Source organism: Anarhichas minor, unplaced genomic scaffold, assembly GCF_050575085.1.
Source record: "Anarhichas minor isolate MPS153535 unplaced genomic scaffold, ASM5057508v1 ptg000004l, whole genome shotgun sequence".
NCBI lineage: Eukaryota > Metazoa > Chordata > Actinopteri > Perciformes > Anarhichadidae > Anarhichas > Anarhichas minor.
Genome location: NW_027466450.1, coordinates 6,288,828 through 6,301,307, shown reverse-complemented (window position 1 = coordinate 6,301,307; position 12,480 = coordinate 6,288,828). Strand labels below are relative to the sequence as shown.

General features: G+C 41.1%; 1 protein-coding gene across 1 annotated transcript; it reads right to left on the bottom strand.

The window, feature by feature from the left end:
- Positions 1–605: 605 nt before the first annotated feature.
- Positions 606–10,579, bottom strand: stk24a (serine/threonine kinase 24a (STE20 homolog, yeast)). Its single transcript, XM_076107262.1, has 11 exons — positions 9,878–10,579; positions 6,867–7,097; positions 5,989–6,045; positions 5,735–5,843; positions 5,474–5,631; positions 4,900–5,085; positions 4,655–4,800; positions 4,404–4,536; positions 4,216–4,278; positions 3,907–4,043; positions 606–3,801 (listed from the first exon to the last, which is right to left on the bottom strand). Exons 1-11 carry the CDS (start codon positions 9,920–9,922, stop codon positions 3,768–3,770), a joined length of 1,299 nt encoding a protein of 432 aa, XP_075963377.1. The 5' UTR covers positions 9,923–10,579; the 3' UTR covers positions 606–3,767.
- Positions 10,580–12,480: the final 1,901 nt, after the last annotated feature.

The window sequence follows — 12,480 nt, the reverse complement described above, 5'->3', positions numbered from 1 at the left end:
AAAAAAAATGCTAATTTCAATATTAAGCAGCTTATTCAGAAGTGGTTCACAATTTATGTGAACCACAAATGATGTCTTAAGTTGCTGTTAAAATTCCAGCTATCACGGCTTTAGTACCACACATTTCATCCAACTAAGAAAAGAAGACTCCAATAATACTTTACTGCTCACATACAATGTCTAAATATAACCCTACTACAAAATGATGACGCGGCCCTTTTACATTTTAGCTGCACTGAGCTTTTACATTTGTTTTCACATTTTGGAGCATTGCTGCCTAAAAGTCAATACTTCTGAGTTCAAGTTATTAATTCATAGTCACAGACTTGACAGCAATTGAAAAGGTCAAACACTTTACTCAGTAATTCATATAATTAATCTCTTGATTTTTAATAAACGTGTGCATTTTAAGAACCTACCATTATCACAGACTACTGTGCTCAAGTGAATTGAAACTAAGACTGTTATACGGTACAGCATCCAAGACGGGTGATGTTTAGAACTAGAGGCCCTTCAGGTTGATGGATGCACAGAAAACGGTTCTGAATCACAGAAAATCTAAAACGTTGCAGGAAAGCACATTTCAAATAAGTAAAAACCATTCATCAAATTGTACTGGATTTTTTTATTTTTTTTTTCCTTAAAATCATTTGACAACTTTCAATAAATCCCACAGCACTGTCCTGAATTAGCAAACATGTATACTGGACTATGAACCGTCAGCAAAGTCACACAAAATGAAACGCACATTTCAAGTGATTGCTATCCAGTGTTTACTGAAACGTTTACACATCACAGAACCAAACTTTACTCCCTCTATGACATAATACTGCTCTTTTGGGTTATAAAAATAGTTTCATAGAATATATGCCTACTTGTGCTAAGGATTGACTCTTGGCGATCACACTGCTTTATTGCCATACAACACAAAGGGAAGGAAATAAAACGGGTGTAATTGCAACATTAACATTGCAGCCTTTTAAACTACCATTTAAAAAAAGAAAATAACTAAATAAATCTGCAAAGTGCAACACATAAAAAGAAATAGTCATCACAGACCATGTCGAAGGTGCAAATGTATTGAATTTGTCTCAGTTTGGGATGGAGGGGCATGGCACGTCTCACAAGTTACAATGAAGAGTAATGTTTCTCAGAAGAGCAGAAAACACAACCGTGACATTGAGGCGGGCACCTTTTCTTGATTTTGGTTAACCGGGTTCTACTTTGAACAACGTACTCCACTTTAACGCATTAAACTTTGTACTTCGCCGCAATTAGCGAGCAGAAAAGAAAAGAAAGTCTTTGGAGAGAATGTTCTGTTTAAATGCTAAAAGCAAAGTAAGAACAAATTTGAGAATATGGGAAATATGTTTGTTCGCTTTCCTGTGGAGAGTTAAAGAAGAGGATGAATACCGCTTTCTCACTTTCACTGAATAAAATGAAGCTACAGCAAGTAGTGAAACGTGCATTTTTTTTTAATACTAAGCTAGGTACCCTTTTTTCTTGATTTAATGAATTGTACCTCTTTAGTTTTTATCGCATTATCACTTGACACTTTGGCAATATTGTCTTTGTTACCCTCATGCTAATAAAGCATAGCATATTAAATTGACTCGACTGGTCCGAGCCAAGAAGCCTCCTGTAAGGTACTGTACAAGTGAAACACATCACTATGAAGTGTTAGTTGGTGAGCACATTTTGTAACCTCTGGACAGAGGCAGACTAGCCGTTTCCAGTCCTTGTGCTAAGCTAACCAGCGTAGCTGCATATTTAACGGACAAATATCACAGCAGATTGATCTTCTAATCGAACTCTCCCCGAGAAAGCGAGTAAATTGTGATTTTCAGCACTGTCGCTTCAACTTGTGTACCGTGTACCATATGTCGCCCGTGTGACTCCATAAGAATTATAAAAAGCCCTCTCGTCTGAAAAGAAGGAAAATAAGTCCATTTGTTCATACATGCATCATACTGACAAGGAATGAAATAAATATGTTTGATCTTTTATCGTTTTGTCGTTTAAAAGTATTGCTGCATATGCATTTTAATGCCACAGGAAAACACAAGAGAGAAGAAATCACAACAGAAGCATCGGATCTAACATAGTAAAGCAGATACTGTTCATCCCATTCATCACAAATACTCTAAGGCTGACTCAACTCTGTCCAGTCCTGCTACAGTATGCTACAACACATACCGCTCAGGCCAACCAACGGGCTTTATACTGTTACACTACCATGCACATTCCTCTTTAACTGCAGTCACAAGCAGTAGCAGTGAACACCTCGTGGCTTCATGTTAACATCTGAGAGCAGTGTCCTCTACTACGAGACAAGTCTTTGTCTTTACTGTACAAGTGAAAACGTCTCACAAGTCCCAAAGTGGAAAGATTCAGCCGAGCAAATATTAACACTGCATGGCCGACTCCAGAGTCCGAGCTGCGAGACTTCAGGTGGACTTTTTTTTTTTTGTTGTTCTCCCAGATAGCATACCTGCAAAATGCTGTAAGTCTCGTGCTACTGTGTTATGGCTACTTTGTTTATAGACAAAAAGGCATTTATACTTGAAGTGCAATTAAAGCTGTGGGTAAGCTGAGGAGATGGATAGTACCGCTGCAGCTCCAAAGGAAGACTAACGGAGTCTGCTGATTCCTAAACTAGATGACAGCGCTGCCCTGTTAATGGAATGAATGGACGAACCCTCGGTTCATCTGACCAGTCAAAAACACACCGCAAAAAAAGAAAGAGAAGAAGAAGAAGAAGAAGACGACGGGGTGAGTCCAACAAACCAACACAAGCGGAGGCCTCGTGGAGCGGGAGCTGGCGTCAGAGCAGTTTAAAACTGGTGGGGGCGTCATCGATCCAGCCTTTTTGTTTTATTTTTTACATTCTGCAACATTATTACAGCCACAGCAGAGTGTGTATTAAGAAATGTATAATAAATCAAGAGTAAAACATGATAGAGGGCAGCCATTTTTCATTCACTGGATGAGTACGTAGAAGGTTTAACAACTGGAATAAATCAAAAGACCGATATACAAAAGAACAAGTAGAAAGGCAAGGCAATCTCATGTATGGCCATTTTAGTCTCGCAAAATATTTACCTCACAACCATTATCTACAGATTGCATTTGGCCGTTTGTACACAGTGGTTCCATTACAAACACTTCAATGTTGTTTTTTTTCGTGAATCTGTAGAAATGAGCATATTTACAAGTCTGTACAGCCACCCTATAGAGCTCTGTCCGTCTCCCAGAGAACCCGATCCACTTAAAGCAGGATACCTGAGTTTTCAATAGAATGCTTCAACCCACTCGTCACCGCACGCTTCACAGGATATCTCGCGCAGCCGCACGCGCGCGCATGCACACAGTTAATAAAGCAAAGGTGTTTCCTCCAAAAAGGATGCCGAGTGTAAACCTACGCTCATCAAAATCAATAACTCAAAGAGTCCTCGCAGAAAGACAGCAGACTCCACCGTCAAAATAAAAAAAAACAGCTGTGAAGGAGGTATTGAGAAGGGACGTTAATACAGCAGGTGGCAGTCGTGGTTGCAGCCGAGCGGCTGAACACCGACTGTCCTGAACAGGACCCTCAGGTGGTGTGCTAGCGTATGAACAGACATTATATAGGCCAGGATTTTGCTTCAGGCTAATGAGTGATGGAGACCTTCCTGGGAGACTTCATCCCGGGCTGTGGAGGTCAGAGGAAAAGATCTGACTGCTGCCACCAGGGTGGGAAATTAGAGCAAAGCTGGATGTGGCGCCTCTCAATGACTGGCAGTAGCCTGTGGCACAGAAAACCTGACAAACACCAGAGAAAAGGGTTAATATCTAGATAGGGAACTGAACAGGACTCGGGTTAAAACAAGCCTAAAAAGGTCTTGAGATAACATGAACCCTGATTACCTCTGAAGTCTCTGCACGAGCTCAGCTACCAGGGAGTCACAGATCCCTGGGTGGGTTTCTTCTGCCAGGAAAATGGCCTCCCGCAGCGCCTCCACAGCCTCCGGCTTGCCATTACGCATCTCGCCCTTTTCTTTCAACTGCGAAAAAATGACACATTTTAGATCCCAATAGAATGTGGATTTCTCTGTCTCTGACAAAATACATCTGACCGTACGGTGCATTTCTTTCTTTGTGATGAGCATTGATGATTGTAAACAGTTTTACTTGAAATCATGCATTCAGTAATGATAATAACATTAGTGCCATTACCTCAGTAAACAGCGGAGAAAAGATTGTTGATAAGCTTTGTGACAAAGGCCTCTTTGGACTCTCCTGCACCAGGAAACAAAAGATGATTTAGATGTCAAAAGGGGAAATCTAAGAGACCGCAGACACAACAAGAGGCGCTCTACTACTGCTTCACTACTTCTTTCCTCTACAATGGCGTGTGGTCTCACCTGTTCCCTTTCAAGCTCAGCTGGCTGTGCTGCGCCATTCTGAAACTTCTTGAGGTCCTTCTCCCTGATGGTGTTGAAGATCCAGTCATCGCTGCCAGCGTCGTCTCCTCCAGAGGCCTGGCCGTTTGACTCCCTGCGGTGACACAGGATGTTTAGGATCATCAGTGTACTCAAGAGTTGCTAGATTTTTGCTTCGGAGTGTAAAGTTGGGAAGTCTTGCCGGATGGATTGTTATGTTCCAGACAACTTACTCATCAGACTCATCGGAACTGGATTGCTCCCGAGACTGCTCGGATTTCCACCTCTTGTATCTGTCGATCAGCTCCGTCAGATAGGACGTCTTTTTGGCATGCCGTACAATATACTTGTGTTTTAACAGCTCTTTGGCAGTTGGCCTCTAAAGGAAAACACAGAAAACAAACTTACCGGTCAATATTAAAAGAATACTCTGGCCTCATTACTCATAACGGTGTGAACAACTGTCCTTGAAACTTACAAAGCTAGGCTCCTTATTTAAACAGGCTTCAATAAACTCTTTGAGTGGTTTACTGTAGCTTCCTTCCAGTGTCGGTGGGTTGTTCTTTGGGATGAGGAATAACACCTTCATAGGATGAAGTTCAGAGTGCGGCGGCTCTCCTTTAGCCAGTTCTATTGCCGTTATTCCTAATGACCAGATGTCTGCCTGCAAAATAATAATACAAAAGCAGACATTTGGGAGAGAAAAGATCATCGAATAAAGCAGCAGAATCTCACACATTCGTCCACACAGACACATGACATTTAAACTGGCTGACTTAAGCAGCACGGGTGTATTTGAGGAACCCCTGTAAACTGAAGCACTGACTCATAGCTGTGGTTATTCCAAAAATATGTATTCGGTCATTTATAGTCTAGAAAACCGGTCTTAAAAAAGTGCTCAACAACTTGAACACAGAGGTCAAGAGAGCGATGAAAACAAAGACAAAATGTACAAATCATTTGGGAATGATTTCACACACATCTTTGTTTTTCTTTGGGATTCTTCTTTCTAACATTACACTTCACTCAATAGAAGCTGGAATGAGTCTGACCTTTGAATCGTAGGCAGATTGCTTTATGACTTCAGGCGCCATCCAGAAAGGAGTACCAACGAACGTGTTCCTCTTTATCTGGGTGTCCGTCAGCTGGCCCGCCACTCCAAAGTCTGCCAGCTTCACCTCGCCTTGTTCTGACAGCAACACATTGGCAGCTGAAAGCAAGAGGACACAGATATGAACGTTCAGTGCTTAAAAAGATACAAACGATGCCACTTGTCTCAACCACTTTAGTCATACGATTTGTTCAAGGCTTACCTTTGATGTCTCGGTGGATTTTCTTCTCAGAGTGCAGATACTCGAGCCCCTTCAGGATCTCTCGGAGAATTGTGGCAATCTGCGTTTCATCCAGAGCACCTGGTTCCAACTAGAAGAACGGACACGTTAGAGGAGAAAGTGACTTTGGGCTGAAGTTTGAACAGATTTTACACATCAGATAAATGTCATAATGTCCTGAAAATCATATTGTTTATCATATGGCAGGGTCACTTTCTGTATTTTAACATACTTACCAAATCCAGAGCTGATCCTCCACCCAAATATTCCATGATAATCCATAACTTCGTACCCTGGAAAATAAATGATGAATTCAGTCAGACGGTGTACAAAGTTATCGTAGTTATTACAAACAGAGTAACGGTTCATCCTCACCTTGTCCACAGTAAATGTACCGAGAGTACTCCTTTTGTTACTTTGAACACTATGAGCTGAATTTATTACATTATTCAACATTTTCTGTTTAGTCTATAATGTAATAAATGTCTCATAATGTAATAACAGAAAACCGTTTATACGTTATGTTCACATGGTTTGCTTTTATCATGTGCTTATTATTACATTACGTTTGAATTATTACATTATGAGCAGTTATTGCATTATGAGTTGTTACACACAAACGTAAGTGCGCGGACACACAACACACACACAAATAAGCCTTAATTCTCTCCTTCAACCAGCAACACAACTTAAGCTAATGGACCACCACTTCTCTCCCGACTGCTGTTAAGTACCACAGTAAATGCTGTGAGAGGCACTCTAAGCACCATCACATGTGGCGTGACTGAAAATCTACTCTCACTATAGAAATGTTATATAGGATGTTTAAAAAGGCCAGAATCTGCTGGAGTACAAAGCAGAAAGAGTAAAACATACGTCAATATCCAAATACTTACAGACTGCACTCTGAAAAGCCCTCGAGCTACATACAGCAGCGTCGGCCTACTTTGAGTCCTTCAATCTGTGCAATATTAAAAAGGCAATACTTGTTCCGTTGCCAGTATGCATTATTTAATGACCTACATTGCGCACGCATGCTTGCAGGAACACACTGACACACACGCATTATGTCGAGCAGGAGCTGGGACAGATTGACGATGATTTTCTTCCTCACCTTTAGGTATGAGCCATAATACTTGGTGATAAAGGGACTGTCACACTGGCTGAGGACTGTGATTTCCTGTTGAATGTCTTCTATGTCGTCCTCCGCTTCTTCCAGATCGATAGTTTTAATGGCCACGACTTTCTGTGTCCGACTGTCGATGCCTTTGAAAACTTCGCCGAAAGAGCCTTTCCCTATCCTGTCCAGCTTGGTGAAAAACTCTTCTGGATCCGCTCGGAAATTCTGTGTGACAGAGAGAAGGACGGGGAGAGAGAGAGAGAGAATACATTATAAGTAACGTCTGACAAGCAACATGGCTTAGTGTCTCCCATCATGTTTCTGGGATACACTATACTCAAGTTAGCAATTAAAGAGCCAGCAATCAGGGAACATTCAGCCTGTGATTTTAATACACTGCAATCTAAAAACAGATTAAATGAATCGTGCACCCTGAGCCTCACCACTAGGGCTGCATCTGACAACTGCTTCCATTACAGATCAATCTGCAGACAATTTGTGCGGCTAATTGTTTCGTCTATGATGTCCAAAAATAGTGAATAATGCCCATCACGGTTTCCATCTAAAAATGTCTTGTTGGGTCCGACCAACAGTTTCAAACCCAACAATACTCAGTTTGTTTTCATATTAAATCAATTATCAAAATAGAAACTGTTACATTTTCTGTTGATCGATTTAATCGAGAAAAATCACCCAAACGCATAATTCTATACATTTTTTGGGTAATTTAACTCAGGCAAAGTGTGAAATATACAAATGTTGTAATTTAGCCAGACCTTAACCGTTGCATGTCACCATTTTTTTTTTACCCTGAGGCTGTGGGTAACACTTCAATCATGAGACCACATGGTAACACAGACTGAGGCTTAAAGACCTCCATCACTAACAGAAACTGCAGGACTACACGCGAACTCACTGAATGAACTAAATGGCTCATTCCCGGATGGAGCACCAGAGAGGGAATAATGGTCTGCAAGTTGGCCGGTTCAGTTTCCCTTCACGCACAGCAATCATGAGTCTAAACAGTCTGAGTAGTGTTTGCAGTGCCATCATCTCATAGTCAAATATTACACAAAAATAAGTCTATCCTGAAAAAAAAGCTTCATTTTTTTTGTTAGAGCATCACTCTATATATTATTAAGATTATCTGAAAAATTCAAATGAAACAAATATTTTTGCAGAAGCTTTAAAATGAACGAACTAAAGCATTTAAGCCTAATGCTTAATGAACCAGGTAACTCAGCCATAAGGATAAATATATTAAAAATCACAATATGGCCTCCTTATTAATATGTCTTTTCAACAAATAATGATGTAAAAATGATTATACCCTCTGATATTGCAATTGTAACACCAGTCAAAATAATATGCTCGTTATTTTTCAGCCCTACTGTTTGGCTCAGAGAGCAGATTGCCTCACAGTTTACCCCCCCCCCCCCCAGAGAACAGTTTCCTGTAAAAGTGCTAATGCACGGTGGTCAACCTATGTGGAAGGGGAGATGAGCAGCTGCACTTTGAAAAATTGGCAAAGAGGTGGCTGCTGAATTTGATAGCAAAGGGACTTTAGAACAAAGACGGCAGAGCGGTGCAGAATAAAGCAGAGTAGAAACAACACAACCAAAATACTATCACAACACCGGTGTGGTCAGTCATCCAGGTGAAAATCATAACGTCGAGGCGGACCGCTGTAAAAACAATGGGGGAAAAGAACAATGGAGCTGCGGCCACAGACTACACATGATGGGAATGTACTTGCCATATACACAGTCAGCAGGTTTACTGCGACAACTACAACGGCCTGAACCTCGCTCTAAAAGTGGGTTTGATGCTCTCCCATCGGCACCACACAACTGTGTCGTCTAGTGGCCTCCACGCACCACAGCCTCAGGGTTCAAGGCTCACCTCCAGCATCCCAAGTGCTAAGTCTTTTCTGCATACTAACCTGTGGACTCAGGTCCGTTTTTTACCACGTGAACCTGCGTAATGTCTGTGCATATCTGTGTTCATAATTTAAGAGAAGTAGTATTTAGGTCACTCCTTGAGATTGTTATGATTACACAGTCTGTAGAGGCTGTAGTGTGATCTTCAAACAGGACGTGTCCTGACTGGCAGCTAGTGGCCGGTTCAACTAAAATAAAGTTGAACAAAAGACTATTCAAAAAAACATATTCGAGCTACTATGCCATTGGTGGCCCACAAAAATAAAACTACGCCACAAGGACAATACATCTTAAACTACTATAAAGTCAAGCAACAGAATATTAATAAGAAAGTATTTTATTGTGACTGTAAAATGAATATCTTCATTCGTGCATTTATTAGTCACTTAATCAATTAGTGGATCAATAGGTTATTAAATGGCAACTATTAATTAATCATTTAATAAATCGATTGTGCAAAATGTCCAAAGATTCTCTGGTTCCAGCTTCTCACTACAGGCTTCATATCATTGTAACCTAAAGATCTTTAGGTTGTTAAATGTTGGCTGGTTATAGACCTAGATTACCCTGGGTTAGCTTTAGGACAATTCTGATGGTGGTTGCTCTTTTTCTTCTGACATTTTGTAGACTTACAGAATTGCCAGATTAATGGAAAATGAAGGTAATCATCAGTTGGTGTCTTCCTTGTCTTTCATTGACATTACATTACTTCTCTGTTGGTCACAATAACAACAGTGGACGTGGACTAAATTGCAAGTTGAATGCTGTTCATAAATTAGGAGTAAACTCGAGCAGAATAAATTATGGTTTAACGGTGCGTTAGTCATTCAGTGCACTTTAGAGTTGACAACACACACTGGACTTGACAAATAGGTGCATTAATCATTGCACAGCAAAGGCGATAACGTTAAGTGTTGATCGAGATAATGACGCAGTGTTCCTGTAGATAAAGTTATTTACAGGCATCGAGCTCAACTTCAGAGGAAACGTAAAATGTCGGGTGGCTCTTAACCAAATAAGCGTGCCTCTGAAAGTTAGAAATGTAACAATATATATGTGTTTTACCTGAACCCCCGGCAGTCCACTTTGAATAATAGGTGAAAGAGCCATGGCGTCAGATCAGCAAAGATGACGCCTTTCCTCCTTTCCTCGTCCTTTTTTTGCCTCCCTTGTCAGAGGTGTAACGTTAGATTCTGGTTGGGATGACCCGGTCCGTCCCACGAACTCAAAGGATAACTTAGGTGAGTTGACGTGTAAAACAGAGAGGTGAGCTCGACTTGTCGGCTCGTACTTCGAGCTGCCTGCCTCACTCTCCTCACCCTCCTTCCGCAGTTAGCGAGCGTTAGCTACTTTAGCAGCTAGCAAACAGTTGAATAATTAGATCTCTGTAGACCAGCGCGGACTCTCAGCGCGTGCTTTGCAGTCCCCCGATGATAAGATAGACGTCTGGTCTCAAAAGTGTCGCGCAGAGTAAATAAATGCGCACTGTTATTTAGTTGTATCGCTTGTTGTTCTATTCTCTCATCACTTTTCTCGGTCGCCCAGCGCCATCTTGGTTAATGTCATTTTCATTTTCCGGAGGACCAATCAGAGCGAGGGAGAGGCGACGGTGCATGTGTCGTCATTAGGCTCGTTCGACATAAGCCAGGCGTGCACAGAATCGATCACCGGCGATCGGCGCTCAATGCATGCTGGGTAGATTTGCGTCCGACTTGCTCTGACGCCATGAAAACGTGCGTAACGATGATCTCATGTGAGCGAGGCGGCCGTAGATTTTAGAGCCAGGCTGAGGCGCTGCAGAATTGTTCTCCACCGACTGCGTGACCCCAGGGCATGATGGGTAGAAGAGGTGGGCGACCGTGGCTCACTGGGTTAAGAGGGTTGTCTGGTGACCGCATGAAAAGAGACGGGTCATGTGGCGCCTGTCATAGGCAGCCCACTGCCCCTTGTATACAGGGATGGGTCAGAGACGAATTTCCCCCTTAACGGGATAAATATAGTATAAAAATAATTAAAATCCTAATTTTCCGTGTAATTGTAATACTTAACGCTAGATTGTTGGCTATTAGTCTCATTTTGTGCAATGATGTGGCCGATAATAATAGTAATAACAATAATAATATGTAAGGATATTTATTTAGCATCTGTAAATAAAGATATTTATTGAGAAAGCCTACATCCAACTTGATGTCAACATTTTCAAAGCTCTGAATGTGTCCATCGATTAACGATTGTGAAGCATCACAAAACGTATTAAAAGAAAAGCACAGTTGTCACTGATGGAAACTTGCAGTGTTGCTTTTCCTCCGTGTGTAGCCTATTTATGTAGCTGTGATGTTTGGACTGTTGGTTCAGTTTTTACATTTCTTAAATTTACAGTTGTATGGTTTAGAAATGACGCTATCTTCACATATATTTATTTATATAAATGTTCAGATAAATATGACATCCAAGACCTAAAATATGCCCAATCCTATATCCCCAATTATAATAATAACATAGTTAAATAAATAAAAAGACAAACTTAAAGACCACTTTGAAAAGTCGATTTATTGTTTTGTAAAGTCCCATTTGTGTGACCTCTACATATTGAAAATACATTTGTTACATTTGTGAGATTAAATATAAAATATCATAAACATCTCATATGGCCGTTAAGATGATTAGTTCTGTTAAATGTATTAGTTATTAGTTATTTATTGTCTATTACAGTGGTTCTTGGTTGAAAAAAATACACAGCGCTGTGCCATCAGTGTCTGATTTAATAAACTGGCAACACTGAAGATTGCATTGTTGCATTGAACTGAGTGCTTTTGCATTTACATTTTAATGAGAAACTTGTGCTTCACTGAGGATCTTTGTCAGTCTTGGTGGCAGGGAGGCAACTGCTGTGATCAAGCTCTTCTCCAGGCACAGTCTGTTTCTTTGCTTTGTTTTGATCACAGTCATTGCAGAGAAGGAGGCCTCACATAAATATGTGGAGGCAAAGGGTAGTAGCTGCTCCAAAGCTTTCTGTCCCAGGTCAGGGTGCTCCTGCTTCACACATACCCAAAACTGTGTGAGTGTGGATGTGGCTTCATCTGGAGGACACGGTCAGATGACACTTCCAGGAGTGTTTCCTGATTAGGATTGAAGCAGCTCCTGGATGCTCAGCAGCTGTGTGATGTTACTTTTCTTGTGGAGGGAAAGAAGTTCATGTGTCACAGGTAAGACGGCTATATCATACAGAAACATATCATATGAAATGGAGAATATTCTGAACCAGAACCACCAAATATTTCATGTATTGTACTGGATAAAACACCATAAATCAAGTATCAAAGTTATGATTAATTCATTTTATTCCAGTTGAATAAATTTAATTAAAGCATAGCATGCAAATCAGATGTGACTTGTGATGATGCTGCACTGATACATCTCTAGTAAAGCTGTTCGCAGCCTCTGTTTGATATCAAAGAGCGTGAAAGATCAACAAAACTAAACACTGTAAACCGTAGTAATGTCTCTGAAACGAGCGTCTTCTCTCCTCTCAGAGTCCTCCTAGCAGCCGTGAGCCCCTACATTCGGGCCATGTTCACCTGCCCCCTGGTAGAGTCCCGCCTCACCGAGATCCGACTAGGAGGAAGTGACGCCGTCTGTCATGGAGACCGTCATCCAGTTTGTGTACA